The 12,833-nt window shown below is 40.4% G+C and overlaps 1 protein-coding gene across 4 annotated transcripts in view; it reads right to left on the reverse strand.

The window, feature by feature from the left end:
- The window catches only part of Eif2ak3 (eukaryotic translation initiation factor 2 alpha kinase 3), a 64,924-nt gene that overhangs the window by 33,935 nt on the left and 18,156 nt on the right, over positions 1–12,833 (reverse strand). The window contains exon 4 of one of the 4 annotated variants that reach the window (XM_063229699.1): positions 11,214–11,401. The exons of 2 other annotated variants lie outside the window; for them this stretch is intronic. In XM_063229699.1, the coding sequence (XP_063085769.1) occupies positions 11,389–11,401 (13 nt within the window). In that variant the 3' untranslated portion in view covers positions 11,214–11,388. Of the gene's footprint in view, positions 1–11,213; positions 12,799–12,833 lie in introns of those variants that run through there. One more of the 4 variants, XM_023564748.2, reaches the window with a different exon arrangement.

Raw genomic sequence — 12,833 nt, forward strand, 5'->3', positions numbered from 1 at the left:
CAAAGGAATGAGTCATCCAGACAGTCAGCTGCAAATCTCTCGGTAGAAAAAAATGTAGGTTACCGTGATGCCTTTTCACATCCCACTGATTTGCCTTTTCACATCCCACTGATTTGTCCATGGAAGCAGCTATTTGTTCTGATCCGCTGCACTGCATCTCAAACTAATTATGGGACCTGCTTTTCCCTGTGGTCATTTTAAAAAGCCTAAGTTCTAGTTATTTTGTGTATATTTCCTCTATTTGTTTTTTCCTGTACATAATTTTAAAATAAAAGGTTTGTCACTCTGGCTGGCAAACTTAATACCAAAGATCTAGTCTTTATCTGTGCAATCACCAAGCAGTTTAGTAATTCGATTTTTGCTCTGAACAAATCTAAGTGGCAAAATGAATACTAGGGGCCGTGTAATGAGGGACTGACTGGTGTGTGAAATTGGAATGTGAAAATGATGGAGGAACTTCAGTTGAAAAACAAAGGGAGTACTACTACTAAAATGAATACCATCAGCAATAAAAACAAAAATCCCTCCAGCTGTACACATTGTTTTCTCACTTAACTCTTCTTTATCTTTTCTAAGACACCAGATCCCCCCTCCCATACACACACACACACACACTTACAGGAGGGAGTACATTTAACTCACCAGGAATCATGCCAGAGAAGGACAATGCAAAAGAGACCAATACAATAACCTCCATGTTTCTATCATCTGGCTTCAACAATTATCAACATTTTGCCAATTCTTACACCTATCTCTACTCACCTACTATAATACACTTATTTATTACTAGAGCAAAAGCATTTAATATTCAAATGTCCCTGTCTCAGAGATTAACTAACTGTACAATGAATTAATCTCAGAGATTAACTATACAATCAAGTCTATGTTTTATCCCCTAGGAAGGTCCCTCCCCTGTCCCCCCAAGTTTCATACACCGATGTACTTGAGAAACAAGACTGTCCTACAGAATACCCCACTCAGGATGTGGCTGTCATTTAACTTGTTCCTTTATTCTCTGTATTTTCTGAAAAGTTGATTAAGACCAGGAGCTTTGATCTGATGTGAGTTTTTTTGGGGGGGTATGAATACCTCCTAGCTAGTGCTGTATATTTCCTATTACACGGGTCTGTTGCCAAATCCTCCAGTTGCTCACTGTTTAGTAAGTAAAGAGTTAGTGAAACACAGCCGCATAAGCATCCATTTGCATATTATCTATAACTACCTAAACTGCAGAGTTTATTAGTTGCAAAAGAGACCTCGTAGGCCTTAAAGCCTAAGAAGTTCACTATCAAAGCCTTTACAAAAAGTTTAGTGACCCCTTTGTTATTTCATAGTATAAGGCACACAACCCTTGGCTGTCCCACTTTTAATGTTACTATCAATCAGTGGGTTCATGGAAGTCACCCTGATTCCTTCATTTAAAAGCTGTTCCAAACTAGATGTGGTGATGCACATTTGTAATCCTGGCACTTAAGAGGCTGAGACAGGAGAATCACTGCAAGTTCAAGGCCAGCCTGGGCTCCATAGTGAGCTCAAGGCCAGCCTGATTTAAAAAGCAAAATGAGGGGCCAGGGATTTAGCTCAGTGGCATGACTGCCTGCCTGGCAAGTGAGAGGTCATGAGTTCAATCTCCGGTACTAAAGTTTAAACAAACAAACAAAAGAAAACAAACAAATAAACAAGTGTTCCATTCACTTTTTACCATCTTAGTATTGACTGACAATTCACAATTAAGTGAAATAAAATAGTGATTTCTAATTCCACTATTCTGTACTTACTAGCTAGAATTCTTCTATGAAGAACTTTTCCCATGTTGCTGGGAAGCCAGATTTGTACACACAATGCATTGACCATTCTTAAATCCCCAAAACTATCTAGAAGAAACCCATGTGTGGTAAGACTGGAAACTGAAAATGGCTTCTGAAACTTTCCTTAACCAGGAAAAGGGAAGGAAGATGGAACACACAGCCCCAGAGTTACTGAACCAAGTTCCAGAGACCAGCTGAGAAGAGGTAAGCACTGCAAAGCACAAAGGAGCAGGAAGACTGTGGCAAGGTGCAGACTCGCCAAGAGGAAGCATACCAAAGACTGCAAAGGAGGGCAGAAAACACCACAGATTGCCCGAGAACATGTACTACAGGGGCCGTATCTGCTCCTACCCGAAGACCACTGCAGCACACTGCAGTAACTGACGCTTATAGCATGATCCCAAAGATAAATTTACTAAGGCTGGGAAGGTGCAAAACATGCAAACAACACCCATTTAGAGTGCTAACCCTTTGACTTTTTGTTACGTTAACCTTCACCTTGGACATTCCTTTCCCAGCCATGCTGGCTGTTTTGCAAACTGGGGTGTGCAACAGGCACCCTGGTAATGAAATCAAAGCTTGTCCCTGGTGCCGACTGCAGGTCCCCCAGCCCTGCTCTCTGGGTCTCGGACTCCACCACTCACTCACAGTGGAGCCTTTGGTAAAAATTAACACTTGAGGGGCTGGGGATTTAGCTTAGCGGCATGAGCGCCTGCCTTGCAAGTACGCGGTCGAGAGTTCGAACCCGGTACCGATAAAAGATAAATAAAAAATAGAAAATAAGCGAGAGAAAAATTAACACTTGACTGTTTCACAAAATTTCTCACAGTTTTTCACTTGGTTCACATAATCAAGGTCCACAACTATTTTAAATGGCCCACCTTTTTGGTCCGCAAATTACTGATTCATGTTTTTACTTCTTTGGGCATTTAATAGGCTTCCTGACTTTTCCTACTTCTCTCCCAGTTCCCCCAACTCCACTACAATCAAATGGAAATACTTCCTGACAGCCTCTCCTGCCAGGAGACCTTCACTGAGGCTCCAATGAGTTAGGGGTCATTTTAGGGATGTGATAAGCTTATAATCAGGTTATCTTTAATTGTGTATTTGTATTTTTAAATGGTTATATTCACATCAAATAGTAGTAGAAGCAAGAGATATCATCTACAGGTACAAATTCCCTATGACAAATGTCATTATTACACAGGTCTTAAATGTACTGACAAGTAGTAAAGAAGAAGCCTGAATAAAGCAGAAAAATTCCTAAAGTCCCACGAAAGCTCATGCACCCTTCAACTCCCCGCCACTGCTGTAATTAATTACTCAATTTTATTTATAGAAAACAAGTAAAACAGAAAAGTGTAGAAACAATACAGAATTTCAGATACACAGTAAGAAATCACTAGTTGATAAAAAATTACATTGTTATCTTAGAAGTAGTTGTTCAAGTTACAAAATCAAAGCATAAAAAGTGGACAAACAATGACAGTACAAACTATTCTGTTTGATGAACTAATAAAAACTTACTCAGCTATAAAAAAAAGGATGATCTTGAGGCTTTTATGGGTAAATGGAGGCAACTTGAGACTATCCTCATAAGTGAAATAAATCACTCACATTTGCAAATATTGTTATTTTCTCTCTAGTATAAAAAATGGATAGTAAGATCCAAAATATATAATAAACAGTTATAATTACTCAATTTTAAAATGTTAAGATTTTAAAAGTTTGGTCATTGGGCTGTCCAGGTGACAGACGTCCGTTTCCCTGATACTAACCTTCCCTGTGCAGCTCAGACCTCTCCTCCAAGCACAGGGCCCAGACCATCAAAGGGACCCTGCAATGGTGGATACACTGTGTCAACTTGAGAGGTTTAGAGGGTTAAGCCACTCAGCAGGGAGCCAGGGTCCTCACTTTATAAACATTCTCATCTACAAGAGAAGGGCAGAGAGACTGTGTGGATGCTATGCACACCCCAGGGTGGGCAGCCTGCTTACAATATGAGGAAGAAAAGGGGCTTGTTCTCCCCCTTTTCTTGCTCCTGCAGCTTTTGCTATCTCCGGCCACCTCCGACTGTTGCCCTGTGCCATGCCATCCTACCTTGGAGCCAGGTGATTATGGTCTGAAATCTCCACAAACTCTGAGCCTAATAAACCTTCTCTTCCTTAATTTTGGGTATCAGGTATTTTGTCCCAGCAATGAGGGGAAAGTAACCAAGACAGTCCCTAAGCTCTTGCTCAGAAATGGTGTGGTTGCTCCAAACTCAGCAAACCTAAATGAACAGTGTGTCTTCTCTGTACTTGTTCCTAATTTACTATTAAATCCTCTTGATCTTTTAATGTCACAAAGACCTTCCTCCTTAAACTCCTCCTGAGCCCATTGCTACCACCCCAATCTAAACGACCACCTCCCTGGGCTTAGGCCTTTCCAGCCTCTGACCTACTCCAGCCCATTTCTGCACTTGGTCCAGCCCATTCACTACAGTCAGTGATTTCTTCCACTTCAGTTCCTTCAAAGGTGTCCCCCGGCTCATCTTTAGGTTACACTGCAAAGCCTACCATATGGGGCATAGCAGTCGCTGCACCACCTGGGCTGGCCCCTCAGCGGGCTCATCCCTGCTGCTCCCCCTTGTTGGCTCCTCAACTTCTCACAGTTCCCTGCGCTGCTGCTGTGAAGATTCTCACCCACCATGCTCCCCGCCTTCCCCCATTCTCTACCCATCTGGTTCCTCAGCAGCTCCTTATCAGCTGATCTGACAGGGAGCCTTTTCTGACCACCAGGCAAAGCATGCAGTGATCTGGCCACCACTGTTCCACAGCTCCATCCTCCCCTGGGGCAGTTATCACACTCAGTTGTATTTTTACACTCTATTTACTTCCTTGCTGGCCCACAGCACTGTTTCCCGAGTGCGCCCTTCAGCAGCTTATACACTAAAATCATAAGTTTCCTGAGGGCAGGGATCACATCCATCCTGGGCACTGTTTTTTTGGTTGTTGTTTTGTTTTTTGTACAGATCAAACTCAGGACCTTGTGCTTGCTCTGGGCACTGTTACACCCAGCACAGAACCCTGTATGCCCACCCCCTCTCTCCCAACACAATGATGAATTCGCTGTATGTTAAGAACAGCACGCTGGGGTTGTGGAGCAGGCAGTTCGGTGCTCACAATGTGCAGAGCAGCACAGCAGGTGTGCTGCACACATGATGTTTTCGCCAGTCAACTTTGATAAGGCACAGGCCGAACTGCATTAGAGGAAATGAAAATACACTGTATCGAGGCATTTGAAAACTATGCAACGGTGGGGAAGGGGAAAGGAATAAGCAGGATGATCCAGGGCTAAGTCTTGGCTTTACTGCTTCTGATAAATCTCTGAACTTTTTGGAGCCTAATTGTCTTCTCTGAAAAACAGAGATTAGTATTTACTTCACAAGGCTATGCTAACAAATCAGGACTGATCTGATATCACTTCACAAACAGTAAAGTGCTAATCAAACAGTTTGTATAGATGTAAAGATTCGGGGCTGCTTACTTTAAACGTTTAATGTAATGTGTGTGCTGAAGCACATATGTATATATTCAGATTTTTAAAGAGTTAAAAACTTTTTTGTTGTGGTTCCTTTTGGTACAGAGGATCAAACTCACAACTTGGTGCTTGCCAGGCAGGTGCTCTGCTGCTGAGCTGTAATCCCACCCCTGAGTTAGAAACTCTTAATGCAGAAATATCTAACCACTATAATTCATAAAAGTCTTATGCCCTATAAGGAAACATCCGAAAAGAATTGTGTTTCATTAACACAAAATTTCAAAAACAATAAAAACCTCCCGAATTCAAAGATGTGCCCCAAAGGTAACTGTGAAGGGAGGGCAGACTGAAAGCTCAACTATGCCAGGTCAGTCATTTCTTTCTTAGGGTTGGGTTCACCACATCATTTAAAAACAAAACCTGGGGTCTAGGGATTTAGCTCAGCGGCATAAGTGCCTGCCTTGCAAGTGCACAGTTGTGAGTTCGATCTCCAGTACCAAGAAAAAAAAAAACCTCAAAACCAAATACAGATCCAGCCAATGTAGAATTAAATATATAAAGCTGCTACCAATTTTTTATTTATATGTAATTTCTTGTTGGGCATCGTAGCGCATGCCTCTAATTTTGGTACTTAGGAGGCTGATAGAGGATTGCAAGTTGGAGGCCCATTTGGGGTACTTAGTTTGACCCTGTCTCAAAATAAACATTTTTTAAAATCTAGAAATCTAGTTTAGCACCAGTGTGCTTGCTTAGTATGCATGAGGGCCTGAGTTCAATCCTTAGTAGTAAAATCCATCCATCCATCCCTCCCAAATTATTTGATTAGAACATACAAGTTCTTAAAGATTGTAAAGGCTTTCAGTAACACTAGAGATGTTAGTCAATTTTTTATATTGACTGATTGAGACCGGGTCTCACTGTGTAGCTTAAGATGGCCTTGAATTTCCTCTGCAGCCCAGGCTGGCCTCAAACTCTTGCCTCAGTCTGCCAATTGCTGAGATACAGGTGTGTCCCACCATGCCTGGCATTTAAAAATACTTAATTCTTCAAAAATGATACATGTATGGGACGTAAAACAGTAAGTTAAAGTAACTATACTACTAGATGTCAGAAGTATTAGTAACGTAAAACAAGATGCACCAATATTGCTGCCTGGTGGCAATGCTGTTTTTATTTCCCTGGAACACTACTGCCAACAGTAAGGAGTCACTATTTTGTTATGTTTTGTTTGTTTTTAGAGACAGGGCCTCGCTGTGCAGTTCAGGCTGGCCTTGAACTTGCAGTGATCTTCCTCCCTCAGCCTCCCGAGGGCTGAAAAAACCGCCACTCATACCTCAAAGACTTCAGGGCAACGCGGTTAACAACTAGTCAGATGATGAAACAGGAGAGGTTGTAAGATCTTTTAGGAGACTTGGTGATTAGTCAGAATTCACCCAAATGACATGTTTAAAAGGAAATAGGAAAAAAAAAAAAACTAAAATGATTTGGTGTTTATTATCTTCAAAGACTGTGAGTGACTTAATTCAAGAACAAAAACACACAGCAGAAAATAAATTTTTAATATCCTTTCCTTAATTTAGTCAACTTACAAAATACTTCAAGGAAAACCACCAGACTAGCTTTTTAAGCATAACTTTCACAATCATAATGAAAACGGAAAAAAAAAAAATCAGAAAAACTAAGATCTTTCTTCTAGATTAACAGACATTTGTGAAGGAAGGAAAGAAACAAAGAAAAGAGATAGAGAGGAAGTGAAGACGGGGAGAGAAGGAAGGACGGAGGGAAAAAAGGAAAAGATCCATTTCCTAAAAAACAGGGTCAAGTCCGCTTCTCATTTGGCAGCATGCATGCTAGAATAAATTAGTTGGCTCAAACACTGCTTTCAGCCGTGCTCAGGGATTAATAAAATTAAATCACTGTTTCATTTCTATAATGAAAAGAAAAGCAATTAAACGAAGCTATTTTTTAAATAGTGGCTGGCCACATAACTGACAGTCACTCTTCAAAATAAACTACCACCTTAAATGACTTAGATTCAGTGTGCACAACTTACCCATTCTGTTTTGGGTTTTTTTTTTTTTTGTACTAGGGATCAAACTCACAACCTCACGCTTACCAGGCAGGCGCTTGTGCCACTGAGCTAAATCCCCTGCTACCATATACACTATTTAGTGTACAAAGCAAAACAATGTAAGGCCATTTGGGTATCTTTTAGCTCAAGTTAGAGACCCTTTTAAGACACTGCAGCTGCTTTTCTGATAAACAGTACTGAAGTCTGGACTCTGGGCAAAGCAGCAACCATGAGAAGCGCACTCATTTCAAAGCTAGCCCCCTTTCGAAGGTCCTGCACCGGCTAGATTGAATCCAGGCTACTGCAGGCAGTGAGGAGGATGGAGACACCATCAGCACCACAGCTGTTTATGTCCTGCACCTGCCTGAAACAGCAGGGGCCATCCCCTGGGGAGGAGCAGCCGGAAGCAAAACGAAACCCCAAGCTCTAAGTATAGGCTTATAGAAGAGTTGTTTGCTCTTTTTTTGTTTTGTTTTTTGCTTTTTGAGACAGCCTCTTGCTGTATAGGTCAGTCTGGCCTCTAACTTGTTATGTGCCCAGGCTGGCCTTGAACTTGAGATGGCCTTCCTGCCTCAGCCTCCTATGGCCACCAAGATACCTGACAAACTGTTCTTTTTAGGAGGAAAAAAAGGCATTTTAACAGAGACACAAAAGAGATAACAAATATATGGTATCTCTAAATAATGAAAAGGTAAAGGCATTCACCTAACTGCAAATTACATCATCTATACAAACTAATATTATAAGGTAAAATATACATAAATTATATTATTCTTTATGAAGGTATTCTAAATAAAGACAAGAAAATTCTTTGTATTTATAAATGTGTCATTGGATATAGAGAAGCTGAAGAGCATTTTATCCATTTAGATTTACAGTATAATCCAAAGGCTGCCTGAAGATCCTCATGAACAAAATTATTGCTGGGCATGGTAGCACACACCTGTAATCCCAGCACTTGGAAGGCTGAGGCAGGAGAACTGCTGTAAGTTCAAGGCTAGCCTGAACTATCTAGTGAGAACCCATCCCCCCAAAATTATTACGTTAATAAATTATAAAACAAAGCTTTAAGACAATCAGCAAAAAGCCACTGTCAAAACTCTTTAGTGCTTTTTCTAGGTTGAGTCTGTATGTAAATTACCAGAGGAAAGCAAGTCAGATGCCACCTCAGGAGGCCAGTCTGAAAATTAAAACAGCAAAATTGTTAGCTGTATTAAATTACCTGGGTCACAACTATTGAAGCTCACACCATGAACTGCAGGTACATCAGTCAGTCTAACACACACAAGCGGGCACACGTACACATACACATACACACACACCGAAGGCTGTGGCTTGGTGTTTTGTTTTACATCAGTATTCTTTTGAGGAAGTCTGCAAATACAATGACAACAGGAATGAGTAGCAAATGAGATATGAGTCCCAAGGTACCTCAAGTTTCTTGCAGCATGCAATTGGTTCTAAATAAAATGCAAAACACTTCTTAATGGAACTGTCAGTCTCCCTTTTCCACTAGGCATTTTCACTGACATAATCAGAACACTGCTGAAGCAACCCAATATACTGTTGGGTCAGAAAAAGTTAAGGACAACATCATAGCAAGCCAGGAGGCAATGAGCTATATATGCAGTAAAATCTACACTGAATTTGTGTTTTTTTTAAAAAGTCCTTAAATGTATTAAAAGGAGTTCAAAAATTTCTCTAGATAATTTGGGTGTTTTAAATACTTACTTGATGGCATCTGATTCCTGAAGTCAGAACAATTAGATTTAGCCTAGCCCAACCCCATCATTTTACAGAGAAGAAAATCAAGCTCTGTGGGATTAGTCAGTTCACACAGCAAGTTAATGGTGGACTCATGACTAGTACCAAAGCTCCCAAAGTCAAGTTCACTCTCTCTGAGAACTGAATCAAATCCAATGGTTAGGTTCAATGTTGCTCTTATGTGCGAATTTGATTTAGGCCTCTTCCAATTCAATCTGCATTCAAAACTGGGGAAAGAATTAAGTCTGTCAGCCAAACTACCACTGTGCTGTGAATGTTAGGAAGCTTCATAGAAGTTGGCACGAGATGCACTTAGAAAGATTCTACTTCTCTACGCATCCAGTTCAGCACATCTGAAACACTGGTTTTTTTGTAGAAGACAACCTAGGTGACTGCCCTTAAATGTAGAATGATTGCTTTGGCGATAGTTAAACCAAACCCTGTCTCCATGTACTGATATGTACAGAGCTGGCTATGCTATTTTCTTCTCCCTTCAGTTGGCTCTAAGCAGTGCAAATAAAAGGCTAGCTAAGGTACTGATATGTAATCCTTGAGGCCAGCAGACAACTTCCTGTCTCCTCACACTGTGTTCCCTACAAAAAAGTTGAGCACAGCAGGATGGCAGAGCCAATCAGTTCCAGGAATGTCAACTGGGTTCAAGCCACAAGATAGGCTATGACTTTCCAGGGCGCAAAAGTTTACGTATCAGAAACTGAAACAAAAGCCTCCTACAACCATTCAAAGGCTACCCTAATTGAGTTATGCAGACTGGTCTTTCTGCAGATCACAGAGGTACTTGCTCTCTACCTGCGCATCTCAGTTCACCTTGCTCACACAGTTCCCGCCATCCTCACTGTCACTCATCCTTAAGCCACTCCCTTCCTCACGAGATAATCAATTCTGGAGAGGCCCAAGGTCTTTTGTTCCATGTATCCTCACCTGGAATGGACTCAGGACTCGTTGGCTGCCTGTAAGTATAAATATGTCTGAGTGTCTTTATTCTTTGCTGTGGGTTGCACTGGAAGTGGTAGACTGGAATTATGTCTCTGGGATTCCAATAATGTATCGATGGGATTACAAAAATAGTTTTCTTGACCACAAGGAAGATGAGATAAGGGATTATAATATAAGGAATTACAATATTCAGTATTGGGATTACAACAGTTTTTGATCCTCCTTTCATGGAATTTTGCCCTACTTCTGAACACAATGTCTGGCGCTCTTGGTGAGTAATGGATGACTTGAGCTCACCATACAGTCCCCTCTTCTTACTAGTATGTTCATAATCTCACAAATATTGTTTCTATTACATACTAAATGAGCAATTCTCAGAGTGTGGCCTGCAGGTTCTCTGAGAACTGTAGAAGGTCAAACAGTTTCCATAATGAGATGTTACTGACCATTTCACTCTGTTTTATTTGCACTGATGCTATATAAGAGGTTGCTGGTGCCTTCACATGAACTGTGCACCAAACTGATAGGTGCAATGCTCACTGTCACTCACTTGCAACAAGATGCAAAAAGAGACCGCTCCACTTAAGAATGGTCTTGATGAAGCAGCAAACATGATTAATTTTACTACTGAGTTTATACTTTTTGCTATTGTGCATGATTAATCAGGAAATATAAACTGACGCACTCACTGAGCAAAAGTACCTGTGGGGCTGTCGTGAGCTGAACTAGCTGTTTTGTTCCTGAGGCTCTGTTTTTACTCAAAAATCAACTGAGACTTATATAACAGACATTTTCTCAGAAATGGACAAAGTGGATTTCTCACGTCAAAGAAAACAAGTTTTCTGACAGTATATGTGGTAAAATTCTGACAGTATGTGTGGTAAAATTCAAGTTTTCAAGTGAAAATCAGATTTTTGGAAAGCTCTTCCGGCGTGGCCTGCCAACTTTCCAGCATGCACAGACTTTCCAGGGGCGTGGGTCAGTGTCGGAGCCACTGCTTAGCACGGGCAGGAACCTGGGTTTCACCCTAAGCACACACTTGTACACACACACACCCCAGAGACTTCAGATAAAATCAGCACTGACAATATTAATTTGATTTATTTTTTCTTTTTATTTTATTAGTTAGAGAGAGGCAGGCTCTCAATATGTAGCTTAGGCTGGTCCTGAACTCACTACATAGTTTGTCCTGGCCATAAGACTCTTGGTAATCCTCTTGCTTCAGCCTCCAGAGTGCCAGGATTACAGGTCTGTGCCACCATGCCTGGCTCAAATTAATATTCTAAAATATTAGAATTAGACATGTCAACATTTGGAAGATCAATGTAATCCAGTAAATCCATATTCTCCAAATAAAGTTAGAAATTACATGTCAGTAAAAGGCAAGAGAAGGATGCTAATTAGCTTGAGTACAAAATGTTCATTGTTATGGTTAAAACCACAATACAAACAACTTTTAAGAGACCTCCACTTGTTTCATGGTGATCATCAAAGCAGAATGACTACACTTATCTGAAAAGACTTCTAAAATGTCCCTTTCTTTCCCTCTACACATCTATGTGGCTACAGTTCTACTTCACATAATTCAATCAAAAACAACATGGCAAAATATCTCACACAGAAGCAAGTATGACAATCTAGTTATCCTCTATTAAACCAGAAATTAGAGATTTTAAGACATGTAAAACAATGTGAGTTTTCTTATTAAATTTTTTGTACTGAAAAAATTATTGACAAAAATACTATGCTATTGTGCAATAGGTTTATTATGATTTAACAAACCAATAATTTTTTAAAAATTTTATTTTAATTTTGAATCTCATAAATATGGATAGAGCTTATGGAGGAAAAATCTCTTTGAAACCCTCAGAGCCTACGAACAGCTTGAGACTCACTGTGCTATGTGAACAGCGGGAGATTATAGAGGAGAGACACACAAACAGGGAAAAGGCTTAATACCAGACTACCACAGTACGGTTGGGTAAGCCTGTATTCAATTTTTGCCTTATAAGATAGGTCTATAACTTTAAGTAAAAAACTTCTCTGAGCTTTAGTTTTTCTCCTTTACAAAATGAGACCAACACATCCACAGGGCAGGATTACCAGGAGGACTGCACTGACTGTAAGGAAAGCAAGTACAGTACATACGACAGTGCTAGGAACACAGCTGCCAAGAGCATATCTGTACACAAAACCCATGTTCTCAAGACACGGTCCTGAGAACTTGAGGCAACGTAAAATCTAGTAACTTATGTTACACAAGTTCAATGTCTAGATATCATTTCTTTAAAACAGAAAATTAAAATGCATGAAAAACAACTAAGGAGTTTTCTTACATGAAAAACTGTTGAGTTTTTCATTTTTCAACATAAAGATGCACAATAAAACTTTTAAATGTGCTTGCAAGTCAGCATTTCAAGGCATTTAACCTAAAGCATCTATGACTAGGGGTAGGTGGGAGACAGGATACTTAAATAAGACATCCCAGAAAACAGTAAGCTAAACAGTAACATGCTGGACTTGGGGGTGCCTACCTATAATCCTAGGATTCTAGGAAGCTGAGGCAGGAGGATCTCAAGTTTGAGCCCAGCTTAGGCAACTTAGTAAGACTGTGTTTTAAAAATGAAAAAGGGCTGAAGACACAGCTCAGTATAAAGGCCCTTGGTTCAATTCCCAGTGCTATAAAACAAAACAAAACCAAAAAATGCAAGTCA

This window comes from Cavia porcellus, unplaced genomic scaffold, assembly GCF_034190915.1.
Source record: "Cavia porcellus strain 051 isolate PalLab524CR breed Dunkin Hartley unplaced genomic scaffold, mCavPor4.1 scaffold_18, whole genome shotgun sequence".
Taxonomy (NCBI): Eukaryota; Metazoa; Chordata; class Mammalia; order Rodentia; family Caviidae; genus Cavia; species Cavia porcellus.